General features: G+C 38.1%; 1 protein-coding gene across 1 annotated transcript in view; it reads left to right on the top strand.

Annotated features, from left to right (window-relative positions):
• Window positions 1-9,492, top strand: part of pth2ra (parathyroid hormone 2 receptor a) — a 55,771-nt gene extending 46,279 nt beyond the window's left edge. The window contains exons 10-12 of the mRNA XM_053328671.1: window positions 1,788-1,926; window positions 6,167-6,208; window positions 9,106-9,492. Coding sequence (XP_053184646.1) covers window positions 1,788-1,926; window positions 6,167-6,208; window positions 9,106-9,492 — 568 coding nt within the window. The remainder of the gene's footprint in view (window positions 1-1,787; window positions 1,927-6,166; window positions 6,209-9,105) is intronic.
• Window positions 9,493-16,049: the final 6,557 nt, after the last annotated feature.

The following is a 16,049-nucleotide window of genomic DNA, read 5'->3' as shown; positions in this document are numbered from 1 at the left end:
CAAAATGAATAGAAAAACTAAAATAAAGTGCCTTAGTGAGGTGTTGGGCCACCACGTGCCACCAGAACAGCTTCAATGTGCCTGGATTCTACAAGGGTCTGAACTCATCTGGAGGGATGAAGATCATTCTTCCAAAAGATATTCCCTCCTTTGGTGTTTTGATGATGGTGGTGGAGGACTCTGTGTAACACATTGGTCCAAAATCTTCCATAGGTGGTCAGTTGGATTGACATCCAATGTCAATGTACTGTGAAGGCCATATCATAAGATTCACATAATTTCCATTCTCATTAAACCATTCAGTGATCCCCTGTGGCCTTTGGATGGGGGCATCCTGGAAGAGACCACTCCCATCAGGTTAGAAATGTTTCATCATAGGATAAAGGTGATCACTCAGAACCACTTTGTATGGATTTCCAGTGAGTCTTCCCTCTAAGGTGACAAGTGGATCCAAACCATGCCAGCAAAATGCCCCCCTACGGCATAATAGAGCCACCAGCTCCCCTCACTGTAGGGGTCAAGCTTTCAGGCCTTTACCGTTCTTTTGATGTACGCTATACATGCACTTGCCCACATGCTGAAACTAAGGTGAAAGATGACTCATCCAACCATATTGCTTTTTTTCACATCTCTGTAGACCAGTGCCTTTGGTTTTTGCACCACTGAACCCAATGTGCATTCATCTTTGTAATGATGGGGTTTATGCACTGCAACCCTATTATAATATCGCTCTCTATGTAATTGTCAATGGACTGTTCTTGCTGACAGTCTGATCACGTCCTGCATTGACATGCTCAGTCACCTGCAGAAGACTTGCTCTTCTGTTTTTCTATCCTACGTATCACATTAATGCATGAGCACCACAGTCATCAAATGTGCACTGTCGACCACAATTTCCGACCCTATTTACTGATGTTTTTCCCATAGATCTAAATGCAGATATCACTCCTCCTACTGAAACAGCAGCCATTTGAGCCATCTTTGTGACTGAAGCTCCTGCTACACATGCCAAACACTGAACTCTCTTTCAAAGTCATTCCCTCCTTCCAACAAATCCACTGGGCCTGCTTAACATATCTATACATGTCACAGAGCGTAATTGGATGTTAATTGCTCAATTGTACCATGCAATGCACCTGTGTAGAAGCATCTGCATTTGTTATGTTTCTCTGCTAATTCAATCCAGTTTTCCACCCGTGTGTATATATATATTCTTATTTGTGCTTTATACTTACTGTGGAGTACAGCTGACAAAGCAATACACAATGTTCTGTAGGATTATATAGTACTTCTAAAACTGCAAGTCAAAGCATTGAATACACCTCAACTATAGTGTATATATATTTAGTTGGAGGAAGTCTCAGAGAACATACATTATGTCACTTCTTGATTTAGATGTGCTGACTAGATTCTAATATGGGTATATTAACATAGTTTTTTTTAAGGGAAGCAAAATATAAAACAAATCTGTCTTATACACAGATATACAAGTATGGTACTGGACCTGGTGTACTGTATTATGCACCAATACACGTTTTCAATGGGCTCCACTTTATTTATTATTACACAATCATTTTTATTCACGTAAGGTGATTATGTTATTGTGTGCATCATTAATGTTCATACTTGTCATGTTTAATAATAAATCCTGTCCCATTCATTTAACCGGCACAACTTTTTTAATAACAAAGCACCCCAAGAGAGAAGCCTTAGAAAAAAAATTAATGTTTATGTTAATTTTTTGTTTGTTTTTTTAATCCTTGTGTCATGTGTGTGTGTCTTTATAGGAAACTGGCAAAGTCGACCCTTGTGTTGGTGCTGGTGTTTGGCATCCACTACATAATCTTCGTTGGTCTGCCTCATACATTTGAGGGACCGAGCTGGGAGGTCCGCATGTACTGTGAGCTGTTTTTCAACTCCTTCCAGGTATTTTTGTTTCCTCAGTTGGATATGGGATGTATTCACCTATTAGCTCAGTAATTTTATGATTGTTCATTGAAAGCACTTTGGTGGCAACACATCAGTGTGTCAAATTCAGCATGTTGACTCACAGTAACACAAAGACACATGCAGCACATTTAGAGTCCATTAGGTGACAGATTTCAGTTTGTGCTGCTCCATGGACGGTCTCTCACTGTGGGCAAAGTGCTGGCTTATTGTAACTTATAACATTTTAATTTCATGGTGTGGAGCTAACCACAATTACCTGTTATTACTCACTGTCAGTATCAGAGTGAAGCGCTGTACTTCATTATTCAATGAAGCAGCTTTTTAATGACATTGATCCAGTGTCATAATGTGGCTCTGCCAATATTGAACTGAGTCATTTTGAACTAAGCGTAAATAGGCGTGATATTTATTTTGACATATTCACAAAATTACATTTACTACCAGATTAGAATATATTATTTAGCCTCGCATACTCGCTGAACAAAACATATTTTAGAGTGTAAAATATTTCTGCCTTTCATTAACGAGTTGTAGTAATTAAATAATACTCAATTCAACCTTGAATGGCTTCAATTACTGAAACGTGAAATTAGCCCACGCATGTAAAAGCAAATCAAATTACACTACAGGAGCTCAGCCAAATGTAGCTATACAGTACTAACCTTACTCATTTGACCCACTTTATATAAAATCTATTATAAAGAAAATATGTCTACATGTCTTACATGTACAGTATTTGTATTTTGTCTTACATCACAAGAAACGTTTGCTGAGTAAAGTATAAAGCACATAGTACAGAAAAAAGTGTTCCCCCATTACCTTGAATATTAAGAAGATCCAGAGTCAGACGAATATGTAACAGATTTCTACAGTACTGACTGAGCCAGGCAGATGGATTCATGCATTCATGTAAACTTGGAATTAATGTAATATTAAAAGCTTATAGGTGAAAACCATGAACTTCAAGATCACATTGAAAAATTTGTATAAAATGACATTGCTCAAATGCAGTGGCTTCTAACCTCCAGGACACTTTTCCCCATCAAAGTGCTTTGCATCTCCTAAAAAGGGTTAGCTCCCAAATCATTTGCAGTAGCAAATACATTTAGTAGAGAACTTAATGCAGCTTGAATATATAATAATACTGTTGCCTATCAACTTACAAGCCGGTGGTAGTTGTACGTGTAAATGGATTCCCAAAAGGGATGGGACACATTAATTCCTCAAGCAATTAAATCCTTTTTTTTTTGGAAGTGCATTCCATGTGCATGCAAATGTGTAATTTCTATCAAAGTGAAAGCAGAAATATTTAATGCCATGAAAGGGCTTTTGTGATTTTAAAAAGGTCTGTTTGTGTGCCTCTACCATCTAAAGCCAAAAAATGGCTCTGGATTTTTGTGATGATGTTTATGAATAGCCAGAGACATAACAAAAGCAGAATTTCATGCCAAAACAATCACAAAAAGAAAGCTGCATCATTCCACCATGCCAGCACTCGCTGATTGGTTTTAAAGCAGGTTAAACATTTGAGATGTTAAATGTGTATAATAAAGTCTATGTATATGTTATTTAACTATTATCATCATTCTTCTTCTCAGTAGTAGTAGCAGTAGTAGTAGTATCATGTTGAGACAGAGACAGAAATGAATTCAACTCAAATGGTTCAGGCTTCCTTGTTTGCCTGTGCAAAGACACTGTTGTGACGCTGTTTAGCAAGGTCCCTTCCTGCAAGGTCATTACAACACTTCAACCAAATTAGGAAACGTTAATGAATCCAGACAAAAGAAAGTGTACTTTGCTCGAGTATGTGGTTATCTATCTAATAAAGGAAGGAATCTCTGTATGTCCTTCATGTATCCCTTGAACTGTTCATCTGATGGAATCAACAGTTGCCAGGTGCGTTGCTGGGGAACAAAGGGATAGCAGTGTTGAATTTGATGCAATTTGGACATGCAGCATGGTTAATATTAATAAACTTGAACTGTACATTAACAGGCAATCAGCAGCTCCACACTGCAGTGAGGGGGCGGAGCTTCTGGGCTCTGCAATTGCATGTCATGATCAAAGCTGTGCAACCCTGCAGTGGGGTGACATCAGACTTCGTTTCTTAAAGTAAAAATTTTGGCATTGTTGTGAATCTTATTTTAAAAAAGACGTGGAAAAAGAGAGTGAATAAGTGCACCAGTGAGTGACAGGCTAGAAAGCTTTCTTTGAGAGAGAGAGTGAGAGAAAGCGTGACAGAAATATTTTATTATCTACTTGTTTCATGGCGGTTATGTTCTAAAGCAAACCTCTAACCCAACCATCAAACACTTAAAGGTGATTTAATGTGGAGACAGACACTCTTTTGGAGGCAATTTGGATATGGGACGCATTTAATAATAATAAGCTTTAAATCAACTGCTAGGCTCTGCATCCAAGTGCAGTGAGGGCTGTTTGATATAAACACCGTCACATCACAGTGGGGCGGGGCTTCTGGGCTCTAACTTGCTGATCAGGACAAAAGCAGTTAACTGCCCAAAGAGAGAAGAACGAGGGCACACAGGAGAAACAGAAAAAACAGAGGCAAAGACAGCGAAACTAGCTAATAGGAGCATTAAAACCACTTAATCTAATACTTGTAATTTTAATTGATACATTTGCCAGTTTATATATACGTGTATATGCATATGGATCTTGAGTAATCTAATTAGATACTATAGTGATATGAATACCTACCTTTTTATTTTGCTAATCAATATAAACCAAATCATTTTGCTTTTTTAAAATGATGATCAAGAATCTTAACTGTTTTTTTTTTTTGTTTTTTTTTTTTTTTTTAGAAATTACTCCTTTTGGTTGTTTTGTATATTCAAAACTATGAAAAAAAACTTGAAATTCACAGTTTCAAAAAGGAAAACAAAGGACCAATGGGTCTTTAAAAGGGGGTTGAATTGTAATTAAGAAGTTTGTAGTGTGGCTGGTTTTTAGTGTTTAGCAAATACATTCTTCTGAAATGACTGTTAGGATGTTGCCAGAGGCTGTTTTTCATTACACACACAGAAATTGCACAGTGTAAATGTAGGCTTCTCAGAAATTCACTGTCAGGTTTTCTTAATAGCAAATACAGTATGTGCAAAAAGGCACACACACACCCATGCACACACTAATACACACTGATGGTCACACAACTTCCCATTATCCCCCACTTTGACAAAGACACACTGTGTGTCCTTCAACTTCTTAAAGCAGGAAGCAAGAACATGAGGTGAAGCAGAGATTAATGTTTGAGTCTTTCTTTTTTTTTATTAGATAAGTAAATGGATGACAGTGGGTGACCTGGAAAATGATCATCTTCATTTTATGAAAAATAGTGTTTGTGTTATTACTGTGAGACGAATGGCACTTGATAAATAATAATAATAATAATAATAATAATAATGCATTTTATTTAAAGGCGCCTTTCAAAGCACTCAAGGTCACCTTACAAGGCACATATAACACAACAACAGTACATCAAACAATACAAATCAGGTGACATTTAGTGCAAAGATAAAGAATAAATATGAATGTGACTACAAAGTGCATTATTACAATAAATAAACAAGAATGTGATTGCATAGTCAGTGTGAGACGGAGTATGCCACTTTGAATAGGTGCGTTTTCAGGAGGGATTTAAAGGTGGAGACAGAGTCAGAAGTGCGAATGTCTGGTGGGAGAGAGTTCCACAAGCAGGGGGCAGATCGGCTGAAAGCTCTTGACCCCATGGTGGTTAGGTTGGCAGGTGGAGCAAAGAGCTGGTTGGCAGAGGAGGATAGGAGAGTTCGAGAAGGTGTGTAAATGTGAATAAGTTCAGAGAGATATGATGGTACCAGGTTGTGAAGGATCTTGAACGTGAGGAGTAGAATCTTAAAGTCAATGCGGGATTTGATAGGGAGCCAGTGAAGCTGCTGCAGGGCAGGAGTGATGTGTTCAATAGAGGGAGTTGTGGTTATGATACGAGCGGCTGCGTTCTGGACCAGTTGGAATTCGTGAAGAGATTTCCGCGGAAGACCAAAGAGGAGAGAGTTACAGTAGTCCAGACGTGATGTGATCAGGGTGTTTACCAGGATAGCGGTGCAGTCAAAATGATTGTAATCATCTTGTACCTACTATATATATGTTTATTTTTCTCACTTGACTTGCCTCCCACTGTAATTTACACTCACAATTTATATGTCAATCTCTTCTTTTTCAGGGTTTCTTTGTATCCATTATTTATTGCTTCTGCAATGGGGAGGTGAGTATATATATATTTCTTTCCAAATGACACTGATCACAGTACAAACACTTCAAAGCTGAAGCACATTGAAAACAATACAGATAATGTATTTAAAATAGGTTTGTGTTTGGTTTCAGAGTAAAGATAAGTAGTATTCTAGTGACACACATAACTGGGGGAAGTATGTCAAAAAGTGACCAACTTGAAGACATTTGACCAACGTGATTCTTGCCCTCTCTAATGAATCTATCTTTCTCTCTCTATCTCATACACTCTGTACTTGGTAAAGTCTTCTCAAATACCTCCCTTTTCTTTATGCATTTTCTCTGATTTGTGTTTGTGTTCATCATTGTCTCCTGGGGTACACTCTTTTCATCCTCCAAGACCTTTTGGGGCGACCGTAGTTCAAACAACTCTCAATTACCAGAAAACAGAGGACGTGTGTTTTCTGTTGAGTCAGAACTAAATCAAAGCGCCATGAAGCATAATTATTATTAACATTGAACCGTATGAATCATGTAGTGTGAAAGGGGTCACAGCCAGCCTTGAGAATTAACGCCCAACTCTCTATCTCTAGACAGCTTAGGCTACATGTTTGGCTCATAAAATGGTGTACTTGAATCTTACCATTTCATTAACTTGCCAGTAGAAAACCATTGACAGCTGTGTTGAGCGAGAAAGCTCAGGCAAAGAGAGCATTTGTTGCTTGCCACAGCATTAAGTGGCAGATTAAACATAAACAAGATGCTAATTAAGGCAAACATCTAGCAAGTTAAGCCCTAATGCTTTTTGTTTAGGATTTGGGAGAGCACAAACACAGTTAATCATTTGGCCAAAAACATGACTCTAGATTGCTTTGTATGTGCTAGAAGGCAAAGGCTCCCACCTCCCACTCCTATAGCAGTCAGTGTCAAAGCAAATCTCGGCGAGTCTCCCACAACAACCAGCCTGAAAAGATGATGTCCTGAGGAAAATGAGAACCCACAACACCACCCAAATTATGCAAAATAGGGACAGGATTTTTAAAAAGGTCAAGACTGCATCCAAGTTTTTTGGACCTATGACCCAACAGTGCAGTGCTTAAAGCAAACTAAACCTGATCCAGTATGGGCTTCTTTTCACATGTGGCTACAGTTTTGTGCCACCACAGCACATTTGGTCACATGTATTATATGGAGCCTCATTGTGGCATGCACACACACTGTCCTGTAACTGGCCTATAGGACAGGGCTCAAGTGTAGTTGTTGGTCTGGCCAAACAGGCAGTAGTTCCTCCAGGGTGTAACTTTGTATTTGACAACCTTTTTGCATCATTTAGCCTCTGTGATAAAACAACAAAAAGAGGTTATGGATGTCTTGGCACTTTGAAACAGTGCCGCCGGCATGATGTCTCCGTAACATATTTTCCAAAATATACCTTGCAGAAGTTCTGAGTTTCTTACACAGGGGGAAAAAGTTGTAACCATGGCAACCGATGCTGCTGAGAAGTACTCTGAGTTGCCTGTAAACAGGTGGAACAAAGAGAAAAAAGCCTGTGACAAAGTTTCACAGCCAGACAGTCTTCTGTTGGATCCTAAACAACGCAGTGGTCAATAGCTGGTTATTCTTCAGAGATGTTGTTGGTAGTGGAAATGACCTCGTGGCCTTTCAGCAATCTGTGTCCCTCCGTGTCCTAAAAAGATATAGAAAACTACCTCTTAGCCATGGCAGAAGGTCTTCAATTGCAACAACTGTCACTCAGGATTCTGCTAGAGGCGATGGGAAATCCCACTGGTCCATGAACGCAGAGAAACCATTTCAACAGATGCAGATGGTGTGACAAGCACGCTTTATATGCATGTAACCAGTGTGATGCACCACTCCATATTGAGTTCTTCAAGTGTTTTCATGGAGAGTTAAGTCTAATCAATTAGCCGTGGTCTACTGTTTACTCAATGTGTTGAAACTGTTTTATGAAACTGTGAATTAAGTACAGCACAGTATGCACTGCCCTCGTACATATTGCATTGTTTCAAGGAACACAGTTTGGCTTGAACTTGTAGATTATATAACTGACTATGGCAATGATGTTAGTCACTGTTAGGTCAATCTAACTCAGTTACTTCTCCAAGTGTATATTTTTCAGACAGAATGAATATGTCTACTATTCTGATGTTTTATAAGCTATGACTTATCCACAAGATGGATGAAAGGAAAAAACGTTACTGTTACTTTACTGTTTTTTAAAGTGTTGGATTCTACATGATGTATGGTTTCCATGTCTATTGGTCATAAATGAATGAGCCTACCTTGGATGAATATGCCAAAGGCATTGTTTGTATTATTACTGTGGAGAATGTCAGATTTGTGCAAGTTTGGTATCATCCCTGCCCTGGAGGATTGAATCTATCATCAAAAGTGAAAATAATATGAAAAAATATGATATAGGATGTACTGAAGTTCATTCTTAGTAGTTTACTTTAGTCAAATATTTATTTTTTTCTTCTTGGGCTTTGTCTAAAAATGATATCTTTAATATATATATATTAAATGAAAAAAAAAAAGTATGATTATTTAACATTCTAGTGTTATTGACAAGGGTTGTACTCACTTGTGTTAAATTGCTTATCAACAAACACAAAATACAGCTGAGGAAATGTGATTTGTTTTTCAGGTATTGTATACAGTTGATTATATTATTTGAAAAGATACAAGATCAAAAGGTATCAAAGGTACAGTGAATGTCTGTGCATAATTTCAGCTGTAGCTCATATAGCTGTCCAGTCTGGACCATAGTGGTGGCCATTCTCTTAGCAGGGCTAAAAACAAATACAAAATTGTAATGAATTTACTTAAAATAATGATGACTCCTTTTCTGTACCCTGTTACCATTTTACAACACTCTTGATGTTTATTGCTTCTTTTATTATCCCACAGGTCCAGACAGAGATAAAGAAAACATGGACCCGCTGGAATCTGACCTTTGAGTGGGAAGGCCCTGTGGTTTGCGGCCGCTACCGTTATGGCTCAGTTGTTGTCGGCCTCAATAACAACAGCACCAGCAGCCAGTCCCACTTGGCAGGTGGTGGCCTCTCCACACGCTCCACCACACTCGTCTCAAGCCGTGTTTATCGCAGCTCGGGTCCCTCTGTGATCAGCATGCACGCCACCCTCCCAGGATATGTGATCAGTAACTCAGACCCATCTATACCGGAAGAACCTGAGGACAGCGGCCCAAAGCGGGTGGACGATATCTCGCTGAAGGAGACTTTGCCTGTTTTCAATTCCAGTGCTACAGCCGAGGATGAGGAGGAAACACTGTAGCAGTCAACAAACATTACAAGAGAGAGACTGATGAAACACTATTACACAGTTATGAAGCCGAATGACAATTTGCTGCATTGCTGCCATTCTGCAGTGTCTAGTTTGATACGACTAAATCATAGACACAAGATCTTTAACAAAGTATGACGGTCTTTGGTTAAACTTAACAATATCAATAGTATAGTAGTACTTGCCTTGGTACTAAATTCCACCTAGTGCTCTAAAGGCTGTATACTGTACAATTCCACTGAAAAATTGCAGATGTCTGTAGATTTCAAAAAGGGCAAACGTTTTTGATTATACACATTAAACAGAAGACCCCATGTTTTTCTCAGGGAGGGCAACACCATAGTGCCCTCTATTGTCTAGCAAACCTCTGGAGGCCACTTTGTCTGTTTTATGGACATGGAAAATACAGTATGCTTTAGCACAACAGCAGGTTTGCTGTAAAGTGCACTTTTCCTGCTCTCACCTTGAGTCTATACCGGGGGATGATGATAAACCACAGTGGGTAAAAAAGCACATGGAACCCTTGAGACATTTGTATTTAAGTGTACACTGTGAACAGAGAGAAAAAAAGGTAAGAAAACAGGTGCATACTTTTCTAAAAAAAAAAAAAATACAATGAAAGCACCATGAGCACGATAGCTGTACAATAAAAACTGGAATGTGAAGATGTACGGCAGATTACAGCGTTGTTTTCTTCACATAGCTCAAAGCTCCACAGAAAATGTCGACCTCAGCCATTTACAGACGTGCCCATCCCTCCTGTTGGCTTAAGTACAATTACAGTATCAGTCATGCAGGAGGAGTCAGTTAGTGTCATGGTGAAATGATGTGCTTGCTTGTACAGTCAGCCCGCTTTGTGAAAAGTAATGCATTTTGTGAAGAGAAATGAGCTACCTGCAGCTCCCAATGGAACTAAATTGAATGTTTCCAGAATATTTTTTATGTGACTTTAAAATCAAACTGAAATGAACTACAGATGTTGTGCATACTTTTCAGGAGATGTATTGATGTATATGTGTGCACAGACTATTTTGACTTTGATCACCGTGAAGTGCTCCCATTTGTGGATTCACTTGATATGTTTACCGCCTGTAAGCAAGGCCACAAAAAATGATCTCAGTCAGTAGCACATACAGTTGTGATAGCACATCAAATGTGACAGCATTAAAAGTACGATTTTTCTATTCTGACAATCAGCTACTGTTGTGACAGTGAAGGCCTATATTTGGTAGCTGCTTAAGGATTATTTTTGACTGCTTTGTTTGTGCATGTCTGTCAGTGCGTTATAGTGCTTGTCACAAAAATGAAATATTTATTGTGTGCCTCATGCTCCTGCAGAAGCTTTAAAAAATGACTTGAAGAAATCCTTCTTAATCTTGTCCGTCCATGTACTGAATGAATTTGGCTGTTTTTCTCTATGATATTTCTTAATGTCTTTCTTCCCTTCTTACTCTCCTCTCCTCTCCCTCTGTTAACAGCTGATAAATGTTTAATGTTTTCAACAAATACCTGTTGAGCTGCTCTTTAATATTGTAATCAATGGATGCGTGATGGTCACAAAAAAGGGGCTTTATGAGTTGAATAATTCATAAACAACATAAGCCCTTTTATGTTTGTCTTTTAAAAAAGAAAAGGAAAACAAAATCATGACCATCACCACATTATTCAGGTTGTTGCTTTTTAAAATGTATTTGATGTGAGTAGGTGGTGGACCCATAAGGTAGGGTTTTTGGGTCTCATAAAGCAAACTGTTGCGTGTCATTTACTCACTACTGTTCACATTTTCCAGGTGAATGGGGATGCATAGTCTCTCAGAATCACCTTAACTACAATGAACCGTTCCCTCAGAGTACTTGGGTGGAACTGAACCTAATCTTTTACACACACTTTAACCGTCATAGAAACGTTTGACTGATTTTACTGACAATACTTCCAAGGTGTGAGAGTCAAATATCTAAATGAGCAAGTCCCATATAAACTCACAGTTCATATGAATTTGGCAAAGGTGCAATGTAGAATTTGTCAACAAATCCAACAACAACACGTTATCATAGCAGACCAGATGGCACTGAAGTTTCCAGTCTTTTCCAGTCTTCCTAATCTCATGTATGAAAATACTCATGTATGTAAACACAATGTACCATCTTTCAAGCATACAGCACTGTCGGTTATATTTTACAATACAAATACAAAGCTCCAAAATACAAAAAAAAGAAACAGTTTTAAGATCAGAAGCTGGTTTACCCCAACTTCTTTTCACTTATTGATCTCTGTGTTGTTATCTCAACATGAGATTTTATTTATACAAGTCACAAATCAATCTCTTCCATCTGTTTTGCCAGTGTACCAGAGGGTTTCACTGTTTGCTGTATCAAACCACAATATGGACAGTTGCTTACTGACTCCAAGGCACACATTTGTTGTGGTTGATATTCAGGGATGAAACCGTTTATCATTTGGAAGTGACTAAGCTTCATTAAAAGGAGATTGCCCTTTTGCTTCAAACACTGGCTCATTAAATGATGCTAACATTGCCAGACTGAAATGATCTCCCTCATTTTAAAGAGGGGATTCAGGTTGATCATATTATGCATAGGATTTATCACCCTTATGGTAACAAAAGTGACAACCATAAAAACCAATAAACCTCTTTATGTTATGAAGCAAGGGACACGCTATTGAGTCAGAGCTACAAACCAGTGCAAACACTTTAGAAAGAAAAGTTCCCTGTATGTCTTACCAGTTAATACCTTTAGTCTCTAATAGTGAGGCTTATTTAAGAAACCGTGTAAGAAATTTAAACATGAATGGTTTACTTGACCCAAACCATAACGCTGACGTTAAAATTCTACATCTCCAAGAACTCCACAATCACCTAAATGTTGATACTCTTCACCAGAGTGTATGTCAGAGAGAACCCCCGAAGATTCTACTTTTTTCATTAAGACTGACATATTCTTGCAGAAGTTGCATAATCGGTGCATGTAAGGGCAGCACAAGAAAATAAAAGCCATTCTTTAGGTTTCCATTGGTGTCAAATGCTGTGCTGCAAGAGTCACTTTGAAAGGGACAATCTGCTCTAATGTTCAAATCTCTATGAACTTCCAAATTCTTTGTGGTAATGTGAAGATTAGATCAGACCTGGAAACAAGATATCAAACATTTCCAATAAGTGAGTGAGTGTTTCACTTGTTAAATTATGCTATAACAGATAGGACATCAGCATCAATAAACCCTTTTGAAAGAGATAAACCAGGATACAAAGGCTTGTCATCAGTATCTGCTCCATCTTCACTGCTTCGGGGAGAGAGAGAGAGAGAGAGAGAGAGAGAGAGAGAGAGAGAGACAGAAGGAGACAAAAGATGTAAAAGTGTGAGCGGCAGCACAATGAAGCAGGAATATCAGTCCTGCTTATAGTCTTTTATTTTAGCAAATGTAATTTGCCATGAATTATCACAAAATTGATAATAATGTCATTATAACCTACAGAGCTGCAAATCCAAAGAGTAGCTACCTGTGTTTGTTCAGCTTTGGTAGAGTCTTAGGTTATATAATTACACAGACATGATATGAGTCTTCATATCCTTATTAGTTTATTAGTGCTCCCCTAGAGTTGGTAATAGAGAATACTATATTTGTATCTGCCCATTCTCTGGCAAAACAGGTTTCACAATAACACTTTTTATCACATAAATACACAAAGCAGATTATGCAAATATACTAACAAGCAGTTCCCTTTTTTTCCTGCAATTATAATTATTTTGCTATTACCTCTGCTGAATGTTGGCGCAAGGCTGCTCTTTTGGCATATAAGATTTTGATATGTCTGTTATTGTCGATTATGTCCATTTATATCCTAAATGTGTTACTTTTAGATACTTTTGTTGTGCTATGAAAGTAAATGGACAGATATCTTATAGTAGTCTATATTTCACCATTATGTTGACTCATATTGAGTCCAGGTGTGTTTATTCAGTAATTCTCATAGTCATTCTGAAAGTGACAAGATTTTTTAAAAAAAAGGTAAAAGGGAGAAATTTCAAAAATGGCATGCTTTTCCTATATTACAATTAATAGATGTTAGAGTTGGTCAATGTTTGGATTCAATTGTTTCACTTATCACTTATCGGTGACACAAGTGAGGTAGGAAGTAAGGTAAAAAAGTCAAGTCCATTTGACAGCTTGAGCACAAATAATGTGAAAGTTATGAAAATAATTTGTATAGTACAGAATCAAAGAATATGACTACTTAACTGTTGTACTGTAATAAGTGACTATCTATCAGCTCAATGCCTTGATACTGGTATTGTGACAATATTGTAGGGATGTGTGATGCCCTCTGCCTCCTAGTCCCTCTCTTCCTGTGAAGATTAAGCAGACTCAAAGAAAACCTTCATGGAAGAGTCAGTAGAAGAGAACCTTACCTGAATCCTAATCATAAAATCCAATGTCAGAAGTATGTAACTGAAGTTTGATGTATTTTGGAAACAAGTGCTGTGGACTGATGAAGAGTCCAGAGAAAAAAAAGGAGTACTTAGTGAAAAGAACACCCTGACAACCGTTAAGTGTGGGGGTGGATCTATCATGCTCTGGGGTTGTGTTGCAGCCAGTGGCACAGGAAACACTGCATGAGTGGAGGGAAAATAGATTCCACTAAATACCAGCAAATCCTGGAAGCAAACAAAACACCAAATGTGAAAAAGCCTGAAAAGAGGATAGCTTCAACAACAGAATAATGATCCTAAATCCATGAAATCCACCATGGACTGCCTCCAGAGATGCAAGCTGAAGGTTTTGGAATGGCCCTCACAGTCTTCTGACTTAAACACGCTGTAATTGAAAATCTGTAGGTAGATCATAAAAGAGCTGTGCATGCTAGATGGCCCAAGAATATTGCAGAACTAGAAGTCTTGTGCAAGAAAGAATGCGACAAAATCTTAAATACAAGGTTGGAAAGGCTTTTAGCTGGCTATAAAAAGCAATTCCATGCTGTGATGTCGCTCCAAAAATGTATTGAAAGAAATCTCTGCACACCTGAGTAGTGGCAGGTCGTGTCTCGCTCACTGCTATACAGTATGTATTATTGAGTCTATCCAGTCTTCATTACGCATATGCCCTGAACAATAATAAGTACAGCATAGGGTGCCCAAACGCATTGCCGGAGTCATGGTTTGGGTTGTTTGCTTTTTTTTGTTCAATTTATGGCATAAAAAGTAACTATTAATGTTTGCTGAACATAGTGTTGTGGTTGTTGTTGTTGTTGTTGTTGTTGTGTTTTAATTTCCTGTAGAAAATGTATTCACATCATTTTGATTTTTTTTAAAAATCAAGAGGTTGAAAATGTTAAGAGGTTTTGCAAAATGTTGCATACAACTGCTGTATCTTATGAAAGTATCAATAGTTGTCTTGTCAGATTTCAGGCTAGTGAACTTTAAGGCAGAGAAACAACAGGCTGAGACAGCAGGACGAGTTGAAAGGAGTCAAGCTGATGATCTGGACAGAGAATTCGGTATTACCAGTGGCGGATTTAGATATGGGCGATATGGGCAACCACCCAGGATAGCATCTTGCTGGGAGCGGCACAATGTGCGCTCACTGACACATGAAATCTAGCACTCCAAATTTTGTATTACGTAGCCTACGGATGCAAAAAGTCAAATCAGTCACACTACAACATGGTACCAAATAAACCATAATTCAACTGAAATACTGAAATGGACAGATTTTTAAGTAATGGCTGGAGAGACACTGACAATATGAGCTGTGTCTACAATCTGGTGAAGTCTGGGAGTTTGAGCTGTGTCTCTGTAGTGAGCATATGATGGATGGTAGCTGGTGCCTGGCTCACACACACCTGGTTTTAATTCTGCAATCACACACAGCAGAGACACTTTGCTATCGTCGTGTAACCTTCCCCTGTACTATGGGCATTAGTAACTTCCTTGTGCAACCGTAGTTACCCAAGTGGTGTCCAACCTTTTGCATACATTTTTAATTAACAGTCATTAATAATGTTAAAATGGATGATCAAGCAGGTAAGGGTTTTTTGAGCTCATAAAAACAAAATTGCTGACGTATAGTATAGATATAGTATGTAAATACCTCTTAAATGTCTTGTCTGAAATTTTTCATTTCCATCTTCCCTGCTGGAAGTGTTACTCATGTCATCTCAAGTATTTCTTTGATCATCTTCATAGTTTTTGTACTGGTTGACAAGGAAAGACAGAATGTGTAAGAGGATGTCATGAACTAAAAAAGATAGCAATTTCTTTCCAAGGTTAATATTGCTGAATAAATATTAAGAACACTTAAAAAAATGAAGGGTAATTGTATACCTAGTTTTTGCAGATGCATCCAAATTATGCTGCACATCACATGTAATATATAGGTAGCAATTACCATCTCATAACATATTTTACTGTATTACATCTCTCTAAAGGCATGAGTGTAGCATCTAAATGGCTGTTAGGTTTATATTTATTTAATGATTATTAGCTAGGGCTGAAACAAGTAGGCAAATTAATTAGTTGATCAACAGGAAATTGATT

This window comes from Scomber japonicus, chromosome 11, assembly GCF_027409825.1.
Source record: "Scomber japonicus isolate fScoJap1 chromosome 11, fScoJap1.pri, whole genome shotgun sequence".
Lineage (NCBI taxonomy): Eukaryota > Metazoa > Chordata > Actinopteri > Scombriformes > Scombridae > Scomber > Scomber japonicus.
Note: the sequence above shows the minus strand (reverse complement) of the source record. Positions and strands in the feature narration are given on the sequence as shown.